The sequence below is a fragment of the Chamaea fasciata genome, unplaced genomic scaffold (assembly GCF_029207755.1).
Source record: "Chamaea fasciata isolate MVZ Bird 193981 ecotype frontalis unplaced genomic scaffold, bChaFas1.0.hap1 SCAF_1, whole genome shotgun sequence".
Classification (NCBI taxonomy): Eukaryota; Metazoa; Chordata; class Aves; order Passeriformes; family Sylviidae; genus Chamaea; species Chamaea fasciata.
The window spans coordinates 61,688,663-61,707,177 of record NW_027094086.1 but is presented as its reverse complement, the minus strand read 5'-3'; the positions used below and the strand labels follow the sequence as shown (position 1 = coordinate 61,707,177).

At 38.5% G+C, this 18,515-nt stretch overlaps 1 protein-coding gene across 1 annotated transcript in view; it reads right to left on the bottom strand.

Annotated features, from left to right (window-relative positions):
- Positions 1 to 18,515, bottom strand: part of LOC136290479 (dynein axonemal heavy chain 5-like) — a 147,425-nt gene that overhangs the window by 59,435 nt on the left and 69,475 nt on the right. Inside the window, exons 48-58 of the mRNA XM_066184902.1 lie at positions 15,993 to 16,082; positions 15,672 to 15,908; positions 15,006 to 15,173; positions 10,047 to 10,253; positions 8,471 to 8,800; positions 6,957 to 7,163; positions 6,627 to 6,869; positions 5,800 to 5,954; positions 3,431 to 4,095; positions 1,967 to 2,247; positions 1,414 to 1,629 (exon numbers count right to left, since the gene is read on the bottom strand). Coding sequence (XP_066040999.1) covers positions 1,414 to 1,629; positions 1,967 to 2,247; positions 3,431 to 4,095; positions 5,800 to 5,954; positions 6,627 to 6,869; positions 6,957 to 7,163; positions 8,471 to 8,800; positions 10,047 to 10,253; positions 15,006 to 15,173; positions 15,672 to 15,908; positions 15,993 to 16,082 — 2,799 coding nt within the window. The remainder of the gene's footprint in view (positions 1 to 1,413; positions 1,630 to 1,966; positions 2,248 to 3,430; positions 4,096 to 5,799; positions 5,955 to 6,626; positions 6,870 to 6,956; positions 7,164 to 8,470; positions 8,801 to 10,046; positions 10,254 to 15,005; positions 15,174 to 15,671; positions 15,909 to 15,992; positions 16,083 to 18,515) is intronic.

Below are 18,515 nucleotides of genomic sequence, written 5' to 3'. Positions count from 1 at the left end.
AATGTCATGTTTTTCCTTTCAAGTAATTAATTTTGATCTCAATTAACTTCATCCACTAATTTTTATTGCCTAAAAAATATTAGGAAAGGACAAAATTCTCACAAACAAGTAAGCTGTGTAGTGTACTCAGGACTCCAGACACAATGAGCTTTCTTGTCATGTATACTCAAAATGAGAAATGGGGCAGGAGGACAGCATGTCAAGGACCTCATCAAGGATTAAAGCAGTCCAGTATTCTACCCCATATTCATCAGTATCACTTCCTGCAAGAACTCGGTCCCACAGAAGTTGTTCTAACTTCTCTGAGTTAAATGTGCTGCCAACTACCAGCAGGAATACATACACTATTTATAAGTGCCAAAACTGGAAGTCTCATTAGACAGAAGCTTGAGTAAAGAGTGCATAATTAGTCCTTGCTGTCTTAAAACTAATTTCCTCTTTCTGTTTAGCGAAGATAGAACTTGGAAAAGTGACCAGACTGACAGCCTCAGGAAAAAACTGTCTACAGAGGCAGTGCAAGTTTCCACAGTATGGCTTTCTGGGAGAAATGGCTCCTGGGGATAGTGAGAATGATCTTCACAACAAAAACACTTGAGCAGCTTAGAAAAGGCATCAGCAAAATGCACAGCTAATTAGATTAAAACATCAGTGTACAAATGAAAGTATGTTCTGCAACATTGCAGAAAAGTGAGGTTTTGCTGAAATCTGCTTGGTCTCCTGGATTGTAAAGTTGGGCTATGATTCTGCCATTTCGTATTCTACTGTAGGTCTTTTTCTGGTCCTGCTACTTGTGACATCTTTCTTCTCTTCCCCATAGAAAATTTTCCATTGTCCCACAATTCAGTGAACCTTGCTGCAAAAGTTTCTGTCCTGACAGAAATAAAAAGCTGTTCACTTTTATTTTTCTTACAGTTGATAATAAGATTATTTTTCATTTCACTATTTTACTAGTGAAAGAACCCCAGAAGTTCCAAAATCATCTCATTACCTTTCCTGCTCATTTTCTTCTTATTTCCTGCTAGCTCCCTAGAAAACTGGAGACAGAATTGTGGAGTGCCTTACAGGCAAACAGGCCTGGTAGCACTGGAGAAGGCGAGCCGTTTGGAAAACCCAGAGTGGGCCCTTTTAAGGAAAATTCCTACTTAGATGCAGGAACTGCCTGAATAAGATAACACTAAGCTTCTCAAGATTTGATCTAGTGCCTGGCATACTTCTGTCTGCTAGAAGTCACTGCATGCCCCTGGAGAAAAATTACTGAGATAATGAACCATGAAAATGAAGAAGAATAGTCACAAAGTATCTACAAGTATAGATAGAAAAAATTGTCTCAAACTGTCTTTGATGGTAGAAGACACTTTCATGTGAACTCTGAATATGGTTATTGAAGCTGTAGTGCCCCTATTGATTACTTACCTTCTGAAAAGTAAGCAACATGCTAAGAAATCCTGAATTATTCATTAGCTTCTGAGCCTCAGTCCATGATGGCTTCACACCTGGGTGTTCATGATCTAGTGCCACTGAGTCTATCTTCCTTTGGAATAGAAGCAGCACGCAGTCCATGATCCGCATTATCAGGTGAGGAGGTTTACCCAGTTTGCGAACAGTTGCAATGTCAGAAGGTTTTATTGTCTGAAAAAATATAGAAGAAAATAGTCCGTTTATTTAAGCAGCCACTTGATTGCAAAGAATGATGTTCTTCTGGGAGGAATGTATGTGTAATCCAATTGCTGCAGGTTTGCAGGTCACTCAGAAGCTCTACTGCAGAAAGGCCCTAAAGATAGTCCCACTCTACGACTGCTTTATTACCTGACAGTAGAGCCCTGCCCATCTTACCTCTTCCCCACTTCAATTTTCAGGGTTTTTTTCTACAAGGATTCACAGGTCACTGCCATTCTCTCAATTCTCCATATCATTGTACATAATAATCATTAACTACATGCATGTTCAGAATATTTTTGCATCTGACCTGCAGGGCTGCCTTAGCTTCTTCCAGTGCAGGTCTTGCAGCTTCAAGCTTCTCTTCTGCTGCTGCTTTATCAATGGCAATGTCATCCACAATAGCCTGAGCCTTGTCTTTTACCATTTGTACCTGCATTTTCACTTTCTCTGCAGCATGGGCTTTCATAGTTACTTCCAATAAAACTTCATCAGCTTTTTTTGAAGCTACAGCCAAATCTTTCTCTTTCATAACCAAGTCTTTGGAAAGCTGATTTACAGAAACCTCAGCTTCCATCAGTTTTGCAAGACCTGTGGTGGACAAATTCCATTTTAGCAACAGGAAGACCTATGGGGAGAGTAACCTCACTGAAGCAATGTGGATATTTTAAATAAGTCCCTCAGATACATATTTAGGAACACCAGTGAGTGATCCCATAGGTTAAATACCAAAATTAAGCAAGGGAATTTTTTTTTTTTAATGCATAAAAGCCTCCAGAATCTGTCTCTTCATCAGTTGTTTATATTCTTATCCATGAGTTGGAGACTAAATATTAAACACGCATGCCAAAAAACAGCATGGTGACGGACACTCTTAACAATAGTGTGTGAAATTTCTGAAATCCATGAGAACATAAAAAGCACTAGGCTGTACTCTGTACAAAACAAAGAGCAGGAACCTGGCAATGAAAGTGGAGACACAAGGAAAGTAGGCTGAGCTTCTAAAGTCAACATTGCATGAATTTCCAGATGAGATGGGGGTAAAAAAACCTACAGATTCTTGAGCAATACAATGCTCTGATAATTTGAACAAATTATGAGAAAATCTCTTAAGTATAAACATCCTCACATATAAATGCATGCATCTAAAAGCATCATATATATCTTTCTAACTCACACCCCCCCCCCCTCATATTTGCTCTTCCAGCCAGCCCGTCACCCTTTCCCTTTGGACACATGTGTACATAGATCAGGTATGCAGCCGTCAATGGTGGGAGAAGAAACAGTTTAAGTTCACATTCACTTCTAGTTTAGGAGACTCTTTAATTGTTTACCATGTATAACCATGTGCAGAGCAATACTTTTGAAATTTTACCTTTGTCATATACCTGTTTCTTTCCAAAATTCTTCAGAGGGACCGAATATGGGCATTTAATTACCTTTACACAGATTTACGCTTGGCATGCTTACATGTGAAAATTAGGATCTCAGTAGCTCCTCGGCATACATACACGTCAAAGCAGGAGTTTCAGGAATTTAACTGCTAACACTATTTCCAAAACTCCTCTCTAATCTGCACACTTGTAAAGTTCATTGAAACAAAACCTCTGCATATTTTGTAATCACACACAATAGAGCTGAAAATATATGAGTCTGCTTCCAAAGGAACGTGAGCTCACAATCTAAATCCATGCTTTTACATCCTTTTATTCAGATTCTTCTCACCCTTGTAAAAACAAAGAAAGAAACAAAAATCAAGAAGCTTTTACAGTACCTGTTCTCATGCGTTCAGACAAACTTCCAAGACTGGCAAACTTATCTTTGTAAATAGCTTTGTAGCCTCCAATGAAGGACAGGTAAGATTTTGGTGTCACAAAAGTTCGTCTCCTGTATCGTTCAAAGTATTCAACACATTTTTCAGCTACAATATCTTGAATTGTTCCCATGGTGTTAACAACACTCTGTTTCACTTCAACTGTGCACTCAATACGGTAAGAAGCTAAAAAATGCTGTGCAACTGCCACAAGAGCATCTTTAGGCCAATGCTGAAACCAGTCCACAGTACAGCCTGAAATCAGACCTGGAAATTTGAGTGCATGAGTTCTGAATTTTTCCCCAACAGGAGAAAAACAAAGAACCACATGCAGGTTATTCCGAACTCGGGCAATAAAGTAATTATAAAGATTTTCACCAGTGGGACTAAGCCTTGGGTACTCCTTCTTCATTGCTGGAATCAGGTCTTGTGTGATTTCACTTATTTCATCTCGTGTGAAAAGATTTGAGACTTCACCTGAAGTCAAAACATTGTTCATGTACTCAAGGAAAGATTCATCTCTGACTTCATTGTCTGTGAATATAAAGACAACACCCTTTCCTTTTTGCCCGGCAGTGAGGTACAGCGTTTTCAGATCATCCAAAAGGTTATTGGCGGCATATGTTCTGGAATAGAAAAGGGTTAAGGAAAGAGAGAACAAGAATTACACACCATCTTAGGAGAAGTGTATCATCTGGATCAGCTCCTTTAAGGCAATTTAAAAAAATCTAGATAAGAAATGAATACCATAGCACCTGGTTACATTTTTTAGGTTTCTTTTTCTTAAACATTTTCCCAAAGTGAATGCTCAGTAATATAAATCATGTGAAATTAGGTGAAGTCAACAAATTAATGTGTTGGGGAAAAGTATGGTGAGAGCAATATTATATCTAAGGCAATTACAATGCTGTTTTGTATCCCCATGATTTGCAGACGTAAATTCTTTATTAGAAATAGGTTAATACAGCTGGATTAAGTTGTCAAGTAGCTTCTGATACCTGCAACCATTTCGTAAATACAGCTGGATTATCTTCTGAAGATATAGAGAGAAGGTTAAAGGAAATCATTAAGAGACATAAGAGAACGAAACTGAGGGGTTTATCGTGTTATATGGTTTAACTAAAATTAAGCCCGGAAATGATGTTTGAACATTATCACTTTGGCTGATCGGCTCTTCTGCAAATGGAGACCATGACTGGTCATGTCTTTTATAGCTGGTGCACACAGTAAGTAAGATTCAGATGAAGTCCACACAAATTCAACTACAAGTTTCAGACTGCACAATATAAAATGATGTAAAGCAAGTTTAATAAAATGGCAGATTTTGTCCCTAGCCAAGCAAAACTGAAATTAGAAATCTTTTTTCTTTGTAACCAGTCTCTTATTTCCAAGAATCTCTTCAAAGTCATAAGTAATTCATGCAATACACACATGACCCATTCTTCACATATTAAATATGCCACAGAGGAAGAGTCCCAATTCTCCTTCAGCTCCATCTTATTTCTGCTCTATAAATACCTGTAAAGCAAGCACTGCAGAGCTTGAAAAACAATCCAACTCTTCAGTTTGTATGTGTCAGCTACAGTAATTACAGTGATTTGTGGTATTCTGATAGGAACATGAGAATGTCTCTTCTGAGTCAGAATAGCAGTGTATCTGGTTTAATAATCTAACACCAGTTATGGTAAATGATACTTAAGAGACAAACCATGACCCAGCATCCAGTCTTAACTGCTAATTTCATTCTTCCTCCCTGCATATTTATTGCCATTATTAATATTTGCCATATTAATCTTGCAAATCTAGGGATTCTGTTCTATCACTTTGGGTTTTTTCTTTCCCTCCTCTTTTTCTTTTTCTTTTATTTTTTTTTTCTCAGTGTTCCTTTCTTCTGCTTCTGGGACACTGGAAGAGATTGTGATCAGTTCTTCTTTATCTTTCCTTTCATCAGAAGCTTCATAACATTATTTATAGACCTGACATGTCTCTAAAGAAAATTTCTCAGCATTTTAAATAGTTTGCAAAGGAGAATACACTCTGCTGGTCTTCATTGCTTACCCCTGTAAACCTTACCTCTAAAGAGACACAGAAGGAAAGCAGTAGCTACTCCCTTTCACTTCAAATTTCTATAAATTACAGAATTCCACCACTACAAAATATTAGGTCATTCACACAAATTATCATAATGCAGTTTATCTATATAAGACCAGAAATGTAGTTTACAATGAGGAATAAAATGTTTGAGAGGTTTGCATTTCTTTAAGCTGATTGTGAGTTCATTTCTATGGCAAATTAAGGAGTAAATGTTCATGTACACTGCACTGTGTTACCTTGTTAAAGTAATCTGAAAGCTCTCGTATCCAGCAATGTATGATGCTAGTCTGGTCAGACTTTGTTTTCCAGATCCACCCACACCCACCAACAATGCATTTCCTTGTGGAGTGCGAATAATCCGTGATATTTTAATCAAATGGATGATTGCATCCTGTGTATTGAGAGAAAAGGGGATGAAGTGATGCAAAAATGATGCATTGTATAATCAACTAGAAGCATGTCACCAAGCAACTGCTTCCCAACAGCTAGATGGCTTCTTTGGAGCCTATGCCAAAGATTCAGTCCTGTACTCATCAAAATCAGCAGGAGATTTCCCATGACTTCAGTGGGCAGCAGGGCTAGCGCAAGAGAAATCTCCTTGCATCAAGCTTGTATGAAGCAATGTCATATGCACAGTTTGTCATCAGCAGAGCTGAGGGCATTCCCCTCAGGGGGCAAAAGCAAAAGCAGAAAGGACTCCTCCAGCCTTTTAGCTGACCTATTTACAAGCTCTCTAAATAGACTGACAAAAGTAAAATGCAAGTGCACTACAGCCATTCCTTATTCAACTGCCGTAGTTATCTTGGGGCGAGAATTAATCTGAAATGTCCTAAAATTCCATCAAACCACTCAATCAAAAGTTGAAGAAAGCACTGTGCATCATGACCTTTGACAAGGAGGTGACTTTCAGGAAAACAAGATGACTTTGTGTGCACTGTATAAACAACCTAGTTGTTCTGAGCTATCTCCAACATAATGTGATAGAAACATTCAAGATCTATGTATCGCTAAGTGCAAAAGACCAGGCACTTTCTGTATTTAATACAATTGCAAGCAGTAATACCTTGAAAAATACTAAATCCATCTTTGATCCTCTGACAGTTTCATTGTACTGTTGCATGAACATCCGTAATCTTTCAGCCAAGTAATCCAAAGATGGGATAGGCTCATAAATTTTAGGAGTATTCAACTCTACATCATCAGGTTCATCTCCAGCAGTCTCCGGGACATCACGCAAGAAATCCACAAAGTATAATTCCTTGCATTTATCTCCAAACAGATTTTGACCATGTTCCTCAGAAACAATCTACAACAATATATTAAGGATTGCTTTAGTAATGAAATCTGTCATTGGCTTCTTTCTGTGGCAAATACTAAAATATTATTTGCTTACCTTCCTCATCATATCTTCAAACCAGTCTTTATCACTTTGGCTGATGAACCTGTCTGCAATAACACGTCTGCACTCATGCTGGAATAAGGCTACCAAAACACTGATGCTCTGGCAGACATCAGAAGTAACTGTAAGTATTCCTTGCCAAATACGACTGAGGTCTCGCAAATTGAAGATGTAATGAAATTTAGCTGGAGTTGGTAACATCTACAAAGTAATGTCATTAAATATATTCAAATAACTGCTAAACAAAAATATTTTCTACTTATTATTAAGTGAAAGTGAATGTAGCTATTTTCACAAACTTCAGTCTTGCATTAAAGCAGAAATACATGCTTGGCATTTAAGAGGCAACTGTAAAATGAAGAAATTACAGTAGCAACGACCAGGTCTTTAATTTCGAGAGGAGAGGAGAGGAGAGGAGAGGAGAGGAGAGGAGAGGAGAGGAGAGGAGAGGAGAGGAGAGGAGAGGAGAGGAGAGGAGAGGAGAGGAGAGGAGAGGAGAGGAGAGGAGACGAGAGGAGACGAGAGGAGACGAGAGGAGACGAGACGAGACGAGACGAGACGAGACGAGACGAGACGAGACGAGACGAGACGAGACGAGACGAGACGAGACGAGACGAGACGAGACGAGACGATTTTGTACAATAAATATAAATATTGTAAAAATATTTACAACCTACCAAAAGCTACATTTTCTCTAGGAAAAGAAGTTAATTAGTACTAATAAGCACCAGTTCAGTTGAATATATTGGTCAATAGTGAGTAGTCAGTATTTTCATTAGAAGTTCCTCTGTTTCTCTGTGTAAACTGAGTATAGGTCTACAGTGAGTTGTTGGTGAAATTCTGAGCAACCTTTTCTGGACAGGAATTTAACTAATCCCTATCTTTCCACCACTCTCCTCCAGTTTTCTCAAAAGAAGAACAAATTTGATACACATTTCTATGCTGTAGTTTTGTTCTTTCAGATTTCATTCTATACCTAATATTTTTTGTCTCTTTCAAAGCAAAATTTGCCCAGGAATTGCAGTCAAATGCTTTTAACAATCTGTTGGAAATGGCAAATGTAAATATTTATAAATTACTAAATACCAGATTTTATTTGTTTTTAACTGATTCCGTCTCTGCCAAATTTGACTTCTTTCCTAAAATTCAGATCTTTATACTTTCTCACAATCCCAAACAACTTTACAGAAGATACCTATCTAATTTTTAATTTCTGGTTCCTTGTGCTCTCAACACTTTCTCAGCTGGGAGATCTCTCAATATTCTTATCAGCTATGCTTACTATATTATATGCATATAATGTGCTGCTTATATCAGCTACAGAAGACATTGCATGTGATTAGGATTTTCATCAGTAACTTGGTGCTGAGAGCAACCAGTTCAGAACAGAGGCATCAGACAGCAGTTACACCCATAGGTCACAGCTTCACAATATGAACTACAGATGCACACAAAAGTACAAAAGGCCTGGGTCAGATGTTTCAAGGGCTTAAGAGATTTAATTTTACCTTTGCTTTTGTCATTTGCCAAACCTTTCGACTTGTAGATACTAATGCTGAAGCCAGTTTACATACTTCTGTGGGGAAATGTCGTTGTTCACAGAAATAGCCCTCAGCTATTGTTTGAAATATCTTATCAATAGAGGAAGTAGAAGGCAGTGTGCAGTTGAAGATGGTGAACTGGCGTTTCAGGCGCTGTGGGATGTGGTTCCGACCTCCCCCAGGGTGAATCATAGCAGCTACAAACTGGATGTCAACCACATTTGTGAATTCCCCTGGCTTTTCCAAACTATAGAAACCTTTCTGTTCCATCAGTTGTCTTACAATCTCATTGGTGATCTAAATATAGCCAAGAACAACAACAAAAAAAGGAATGGAGGAGTTAAGTGTTTCAACATGCAACGTGGCAACCAAGCACACAGTTGCAGTGCACTGGCTGCATGTAAGCTTCATGTGCTAAGTACTGGTGGACATGAAGTCAGACATTCAACTGGGTTTGCATGATTTCAATTTAAGAAAAGACAGCACTTTCAATTTTCAATCCAGACTATATCTTCAGATTGACACAGGCGCTTAGATAGTGACAAAGAATGGTTCATTTAGGACAATGTGTTGTCACATGTTCATTTGCACAGAAACACTGAGTACAGAGCTACACTGGAAGCAGGGAAACCGCTTTTCCTCAGCGGATTTTTTTTTTTTTAATTTAAGTCACATTTTCAGAGTATAGCTCTATAAGTATTCTTTCATCAATACCTTAAGACATCTTGCTAGTCTTCAATGTCAACTGTGATAATAGAATTGTTTAGGTTGGAAAGGACCTTTTTATCATGGAGTCCAACCATTAAATTGATACTGCCAAATCCACCACTAAGCCATGTCCCCAGGTGCCACATCCACACCTTTCTTAAATACCTACAGGGACAGTGACTCCACCACCTCCCTGGTCAATCTGTTCCAGGGCTCAATAACCATTTTGGTGAAGAAATTTTTCCCTAACATGGCATCTAAACCTCCCCTGCTAAAACTTGAAGCCATTTCCCCTTGTCCTGTCAACACTGACCTCACTACAACCTCCTTTCACATAGTTGCAGCGAGTAATAAGATCTCCTCCAAGCTTTCTTTACTCTAGGCTCAATAACCCCAGTTTCTTCTTAAGTCTTGTTCTTTAGACTCACCACCAGCTTAGATTTCACATAATAGATTTCACACAAAATAGCAATTTAAAATCAAGAGGAGATCAAAGAAAAATCTGAGTGCTTCTTGAATTTCTATGCTTCCTTTCCCAGACTGGTTCTAAGGACTGCTAGTTTGGAAGTCCTACTAGCTTTGTATACGACCAAACCAAAAGCTTAAATACAATTGCACCAAGTGTCTTGACACTGCCCTTGATCTTTTGGGACTGACAGCTTATTAGTCATGTCCAAAACTGGCTTGGGAAAATGGTTTTTAGTAATATTTGTTCTAATTCGTATTATGATACCTTTTTTCTAACCTGTCCCATTTTTTCAACCCACAGATTAGTATTTCCATCAACAACAATTGTAAAACCACCAACTCCCAAATGTCAATATTTTCCTTTTACCTGGTCACCCCATTCATTAATCAGAGGCATGTTGATGTCATCAATAAAGACAGTCATTTTCTTCCCTGCTGGAGGACCGTGTGTGGCACCCATTCTTTTGCCTATGTAACTTTCTATGCTCCTTTGGAACATATGTGGCAGAGTTGCAGAGGAAAAGTTTAGGCATTTGGTCAAGTGAACATCAGGATCATACTTGCTTGTGTAATTCTGCAAGATAAACCACTTTTAAAAGCACATCAATAACTCCAGGTGAATAAAGACAAAAGGAAACACAGATGCTCAGCAGCCCTGCAAAAATCTCAGTCTTACTATTAGCTTCAAGGTCTCCAAACACAGTTTATTTAAGATAAATATACCATCTGCAACTTGAAATTCAAACAAACTGTCAGTTAATGTTTTTGCATAAAATTTTTAAGTATTAAAATTTATAAGCTCTTAATAGACTTCACTAAGTATTACAACAAGTAGATGTATGCCAGTTCGAGATGCAAGTAAAGCTTGCATTAGCAAATGTCAGAGTTTTTCTAAATTTAAGCTGTTATTGATGATCTTTCACAGCAGACTGCAAGGAACAAGAGAAAAACCAAATCCATTTTCATGTGTACACTACAAAACCAAAACTCTTAAAACAAAAGCAGTGTAAAGCAATGGCAGTGTAAAATTAAACCCAGCAACCTCACACTTACTGATGGCTATCTTCTCTTAATGAAGAAAGTAATCCTTGAATTTTATGAATATGTACAATTCCCACAGCTGCTGAGGATGCCCCAAAGCAACAAAGTTCCACTTTTCATCATTTCCAGTGATGTTTTATAATAAAAATACATAACCCTGGAGTCACACCAAGGGATAGGGATATGGAGAGAGAGAGAGAGAGAGAGAGAGAGAGAGAGAGAGAGAGAGAGTGAGAGAGAGAGAGAGAGTGAGAATATAGTGTCTTGATTTAGATAGACAGGGATCTGCCAGGGAAGATTGGAGTCTCCCTTGGAATGGAGAATGTCAGCCCCACCCCCTTTCCAAATTATTATAAATTTGCAATTAAAAGGCTGTCATGCAAAGATTTTGGGAATAGGTATAGCAGTTCTTTACTAGGGATATTAAAAATACAAATGTTGTAGTGCAAAAGAACAAGCAACCAAACAAACAAACAAACAAGAAATCCTAGAAAACCCTGAAAGAGTCAGAAATACAACCTGACACCCTGTTAATCAGGGGGTTGGAAACAGTCCAAAAGTAAGCCCTTCTAGAGTGGCAGATGTGGTCCTGTTGGAAGCAGAGATGGTCCTGTAGAGAAAGGGTCCAGAGATGGGTCCAGTCTTCTTTCAGGAGTCCCATGGGAACATTGGGATGACTGGTGACACTTGTGGCTCCTTTTTATCTAGGTGGAAATGGTTTGGCTCCTCCTCCCTGGGGAGAGCATCTCACAATGGGATGATGTAATGTGTCATGTCATTGGTGAGCTTTAATGGCCCATTAACAGAAGATATCCCCATGGAGGGAATGGGAGGCACTGGGGTGGTGAGCTTTAATGGCTCATTAACAGAAGATATCCACCGGGAGGGTGGAAAGAGATAAGAAACAATGCCCCAATCATTTTTAACAGCTGGTTTGTTATCAGAAAGGCAGTCGCCCCCTCCCTCCTGGAGTTACAACAGATAAAGAAAAAACACCTCCCCAACCAGGTTTCAACAGATGGAATAGAATAAACATTTTTTTTGGTTACATAACCCAAGACATATAGGAAATATTTAGTTTAGGAAAAGTCCTAGAGCTTTGAAATAGCACTAAAATTTCCATATTTCCAACATAACTTCTTTTTAAAGATTTGATTTTTCTGCAATGATGATGATGTTGAATATCATTGAAATTCTTATCTGTATAAGAGGGTTGAGTAGAAATGTTCCCATTCTGGTACCTCAGAAAAATTAATCTATATCATTGCTGATGAAGTGCTCTAAGAATTCCAGTGAGACATACCTTCTGTGTGACAACAGAAAGGAAGGTATATCTAGACACCCCCAAAATATTTTGATGAATGTTGTTGATTTTGTTGATACAGTGATAGCAGTTTAAGAAAAGGTGCCCTTCAGAAATAGGTTTTTTCAGACCTCACATAAATGACAACCCACACATGCAATGTATATGCAGTCCTGTCTTTGGTGTGTACCCTTCACAGCTGAGGGGTTGGTGCAGGTCAGTGCTCAGACCTCTCCTCAAGGGTCCAACAATTTTTACAAAGCTCATGTGCCAGGTGCAGGTGTCCAGGTGCAGGCACTGGGGCTATGGGGCAGCCCGTGGAAAGAGGAGGACAGGGTTTTCCCATGCCAGACACAGCCAGTTCCAGCCACCTCCAACAGAGCCACTGGAAACACTCAGCCTGTGTCAGGAAGGGCAAAATGCTGCCTGGGAGTTGAGAGAAAAGTGCAAAAAAAAAGTGAGAAAATCAACACTGCAGACACCGAAGTGAGAGCAGAAAGAGGGGCAGGAGGTGCTCCAGCACAGATTCCCTTGCAGCCTGCGATGCAGACCATGGTGAACCAGGTTGTTCCCCTGCATTTCATGTTCACAGTGGAACAAAGATCAACCTACAGCCCCTGGAGGACCTCACACTGAAGCAGCTGGATGCCCAAAAGAGGGTCCTCATGGGAAGCCCATGCTGGAGCAGGTCTGCTAGCAAGAATTGTGATCCCATGAAGAATGCATGGTGGAATATTTCATGAAGAACTGTAGCCCTGGTAAGAACTGTATCCCATATGGGAGGAGGGAGCAACATGAGGAGGAAGGAGAGGCAGAGTGGAGCTGTTATGCACTGACTACAGCCCCCATTTCTCATCCCCCTGCACTGCTGGCCAGGGAGGAGGTAGAGGAGTCAGGGAAGAAGGACTAAAGGTGAGCCTGAGAAGAGAGGGATGAGAAGAGGGTGTTTTCAGTATTGGTTTTTCATCATCCGATTCTATTTTTAATTAGAAATAAATTTTAAAAGTGTTCCCCAAGTCAAATATTTTTCCCGTGGCAGTAATTGGTGAGTTGAGGATCTCCCTGTCTTTAACTCAACCCCTGCGCTGTTGAGGAAGGGGAGGCAATCAGCAGCTGGGTAAGGGTCTTGCAGCTGGCCAAGGCCAGCAATCTGCAACAGCGAGTTCTCAACCATTCAAAAAACACATTTTTGTTTTATTCATTATGGCATTTCAGAATGTTTGCATGGTAACAGTAATATTGCACAGTGTAGAAATGAGAACTATCTTTGAAGAAGAGGATATTGAATAGGACTTTTTTTGTTAGTTAAACTGTCAGAAAATTTTCAACTGTCCTTTACCAGTTTAATATTATTTTTTAAAATTTTGTGCAATTCAAGAATTAATAGTACTGAGAAAAAAGGTCTTAAATTAACAGTCCATTTTAAGTTCTTTATTTTGATTCATACTGATGTTTTACTCAACACTGAAGATTATTCAGATTAATTCAGATTACTGCCTGAAATGTTCTGTGTTAAGGCTCTTTTACTTTTTCTTGAAATCAACTGTGTATATCTGGAAATTTCCACAAGGTGTAGTAAAAAAAAATTCTACAGAAGATGAAAGCAGAAGGGGAACAGTTGTGAGGGCAGTTACACTCACTCCTAACCTTACATGAGATCAAATGTCTGCTGGCATACTGCTCCCTTGTGTAAGGAACACACTCTGCTCTATAGCATAGACTCAGTGTAAGCAACTCCCAAGAATCAGTACCAATTATTTTTAGGGACAGGAATGGCAGCTGAAGGCTGGAGGTTGCCAGTATTTGGACAAAATCCAGTATGCGGAATATCAAGACCACCACCCAGACCCCGCCTCTTCACTCTGCTAAAATAGTTCTCCAGCTGGTGCCAGGAACAGAAGCTGACACTACACCGGCATTGCTTGTTGGCATCAACAGCTACGCTGAAGAAATAGTATTAATGGCTGCTGGCACGGGTACAACTCACTCTCCCTCAGGGTTCAGAGAGCACATGGTCAGGGCACACAAAATGGCTCCAGATTTTAAGAAAGCCAAAGGTCAATTTAGGCCGGTGTTTTTCAGCTATTTTCCATTTCAAGACCTCTGAAAATCCTCCAGTGGAGGTGTGTATAGCCAATGTACAGCCAACCAGATGCCTGTACAGCCAATTCAGCTGTCCCAACAGTAGATCAGTTCTATCTAGCTACCTCTCATTGATCAAAGAATCCACACATTCCCCTGAAAAACACAGAAACCCTGCTGAAAAACATTATGCTTCCATTTTTTTAAATAAGGGATGCCAGGTTTGGTATGACATCTGAGCTTGTTCAGCCTTTTGATTATTGACTTTTCTGTATTAAGTTATTAATTTTTTTGTGTCATATGATTAACCGGCAACATTTTGTAATACAGAAAGCATGTATTTGTTAATTTAATAGCAATCCTGCTATTTCCTTCTAGAGAAAGAACATGTAATTTTCAGTGAAGAAATTGAAAGAGCAGATAATAAACAGTAAATCTACTCTCTGAAAACCATCCTTACTAAAGAAGGAAGTTCTTTTTCTTCTGTTTAGGTTTTGAAGAAAAGCTGTGCAACAAGGGTGTGCAAAAGATCAGTTCACACATGGCACCACCAACAAAGCACAGGAAAATAAAAAATCCTCCAAGAATCAACATGTTCTTAGCAAAATCTTCCTTTAGACTACTCAAAAGTAAAGAAAGCATGAGAGAAAGGGTTTATCATCTGACCTTGTGGCCACAGTTAGCAAAGTTTAAAAGAAACCTTTATACTAAAGTGTAGAGACTTGGGGTTTTTTGCTTGTAGTCCATGTGAGTACTGGCAAAATGACTCAGTAGAAATGCTAGTATGTACTCTGAAGAAAAATCAAAGCATTCTTAACTTGAAGTTAACATTTGTGTCAATATCAATTATTGTAATGTTATTGTAGTAATATATTGCTTATGTTTTTCTGTTCCACCTACCTTAATCATAACAGTTTTTGCTGTTCCTTGTTCCCCAATTAGCAAAACAGCTTTTCCTTGCCTCATGATAGTGTGCATTAGGAAGTCTGTTCGGACACTGTCTATATTTGGAACTAGAATGGAATTATATTCTGGTACTGAATCTTTAGGATAAATGTATTCCGGGACCTGCATAAGAAAGACAAGCAAAAAGTTGAGAATTCCTAGCTGCCCACACAATCACTTTGCATCAGAACACAAAATCAAATGTACTTGATAAAATTACATCCGCAAAACTTTCCTTCCTGAAAGCCAAGTATCCTTTTGTAACCAATCAGTATCTTGTCACACTTTTCTAAAACAGTGTTAGATTATCAGGATATTTTCATCCCTCCAGTGCCTGATAAAAGCTTTTCCTTGCTGGAATTTCTTAAAGAGTAAGGTGATAGTATACAGAGTTAAGATCATTTCTGTTTCACTTCCAAAGCTATTTCAAATGCACATTTCTATTCTTTGCTGAAGATATATATGGGGAAAAGAAAAATTGCATTCAAAAAAAGAAGCTCTTGAGGATTTGGTAAGGTTAATCTTCCTAACAAAATTATGTAGTGTTGGAAATAAAATGTCTCTTACCAAATATATCTTGTGTACCCATTAAGAAAGCTTAGCATGTCACAACATACGAACCTTCTTTGACCAGTGCTCCCACTGGCCACAGGCATTGATACCAAATTCAAACATGGTTTCCTCTCCATTCACAGCTGGAAGCTCTTTCACTGCAGAGTGCTTCCGTAGGAACAGCTCCATTTTCAGCCTGTCATCTGGCTCCAGAAGGGCTCCAGCTGACCACATCACAGCAAAAACAAACAGGCGAGCAATATGTTCCTCACTGAGCTGCTTCTCGTCTCGGCCAGACAGCAAACCCTGCAAAGTGGATGCGATATAGAACTACTGCTCTCCTAGAACAAATCACAGAATCACAGAGAGAAAAATAGATGCCATATCTACCTGTAGGAGGTCAATAGCTTGCTTGATGTACATACATTCTAAAATCGACATTTTTGGTGTCAGAGCAGAGAAAACAAAATCCATCACATCCTGGGAAGAAAAAAATATTATTTAAAGATTTTCTTTACTAGTTTCAAGGGTATGATTTATTCTTGGATGAGATCAATTCCTTATTTTCAAATATATTTTAAACTTTATTTCCAAACAACAATTTTCCCCATTTCTGGGCTTATAAATATTCAGACTTTGACCATGATTTTTTTTCTAACAATAGCATATTAGAAAAATGACTTTGATGTACCAGAGTCAGCAGAGCAACTCATATGAGCTCCACAGAGTAATTTCCTGAAGAGCAATTTGAAGAATGCTTTTCAGTTACTTCAGGGATCTGCCTGCCATTTGTGCTCTCCACTGGAGATTTTTATCTACCACTGATATTTTTGTAGTAGGAAGATAAAAGCACTGATGATACATATATATATATAATGCACAAGTTTACCACTATAAATTTCTATCTGTCTGATCTGTTCTGACTGCACCATACTGTACCAGTCCTTCTTGAAACCAATACTCTTGTTTTCCTGTAGAATCCTAGTAAGATCCAAAAAGAATTTTTTAATTAATTTTAAGGGAAGTTGGACTTTACTCAGGTTTCTTCATACTGATGGCTACCATGTCTGCCTTTGTCAAGTGTTCTGCAACATCTTGAGTAAAGTTTCAAATTGATGTAAAGTCGTCTCTGAGATTTGCAGTGCAAAATTTTAGAATATCAATTGCCATCCACTAGTACAGACTGACGTAAACTATAACCTTCTTCTACCTTCATTCAACAATCTGTAATATAATACTCTCCCTATGGCTTCTATTTGCCACCTTAATCTTTGGAAATCATCACTGGCCACTCATTCTGGGAAGTGAAAGTATAACAGGTATACTATGGGAGATAGTAATTTGGGAGGAATTCCATTTATAGATGTCATGTCCTGTCAGAGAGAAAGCTAAGACATTGAAAACAATCGCCCAAAGACATAAACAATTTATTTAGATACTTTTAAAAAATCACTGAGCTGTTTACCCACATGCTCACCAGCTTTATTTCACTTTTCAGTTTATTTTTTGCCACTAAAGTTCTCCAAGTGCCCTATGCTGATATTTATTGTCACAGAGAGTGAATCAATATTTTTTACCCATCCTCCTGAGTTCCATCCCACTAGAACACCAGATAACATACCCAACAAAAATATATATTGAGATCAAAAACTCACTTAGCCACCTTAATCTAGAGTAGGGCTTATGGATGAGTGGTCTAAGAAGACAATCTGAGTGTGGGAATAGACAGAATCATGGAATAGGAAGGGTTGCAAGGGACCTTAGAGGTCATCTGCTTCCTTCGCCCCACCGTGGGCAGGGATGTCACCAACTCTGTCAGGTTGCTTCTTTTATTTCTTGCTGACTAGCAAAAGTGTTTCCACTTCTGTGTGCTGTCTTTTTGTGGCTTTCCCTCAAAAATGCCTGGTTCATCCCCAATGGTGTGTAGGGTGCTCAGCTGAGTAACTGAGGGTACTATGGGTGCCACAGGGGAGTGCCCACAAGCACTGTGGGAAATTCAAATCTAAGACTTCTAGAATTTGGAGCTAAATCTCGCTGAGATTCAGCTTCTTCATCTGTAAAATAGACTAGATGTCTCATAGGGCACTGTAAATTGTTTAATAATTGATTTGAAACACAGAGAATAAAGATATTTCATGCGTCAAAGTATTCTGTACTATCAAGAGCCCAATTTTCACCAGAACTAGTTTTATAGTACTTATGAATCCAGTGGGGTTTCTGTAGTTTATGAAGGGTTTTTAAATGTTTTCTTTTTCTCTGAGTTTATGGAAAAAAAGAAATCAGTTCCATATATGCTAATATTTTATTACTACTACTATTTTTAAAACAATACATGGCTGAAAAAAGGATGCAGGATTAACAGAGAAATTTGCTTGAATTGCTTGGACAGGGGGACTGGAAAAATGAGTTGGATCATGACAAATATACATTTTTAAGAATTTGGATCAGGAATTTGCTATCCCTTATAAGGAGGTTGAAAAATGAAGTCAGATGCTAAAAACTCATATGAAAGAAAGATGCTTTTGCTCAGAGTGCAATCACTATAGAATTCAGAGGACTACAGAACACTCTTCAGGACAGGAAGCTGGTAACATATTCAAAGGGTTTAGACAAACAAAAGAACAACTCAGTAATAGAAAGTTATTAATACTTGTAATACTAATTTTAACATCAGCATTTCAATATTAAAGGTAAGAAACTCTCTGGATTACATATTCAGTTCTATGCTCCAGGCACAGTAGCAGCCTTTACACAAATTGTATTAGTGTGACATTTAATGTGGAGGAAGAAAATTAGTCACATCTGAAAATTAGGTTGCTACTACTTTTTTTTCAATTAAACAATACCTGGACGTGCTGAAATTTATGTTATTCACATAACATCCATCACTGGTTTGAGCTTCACACTTTGCAG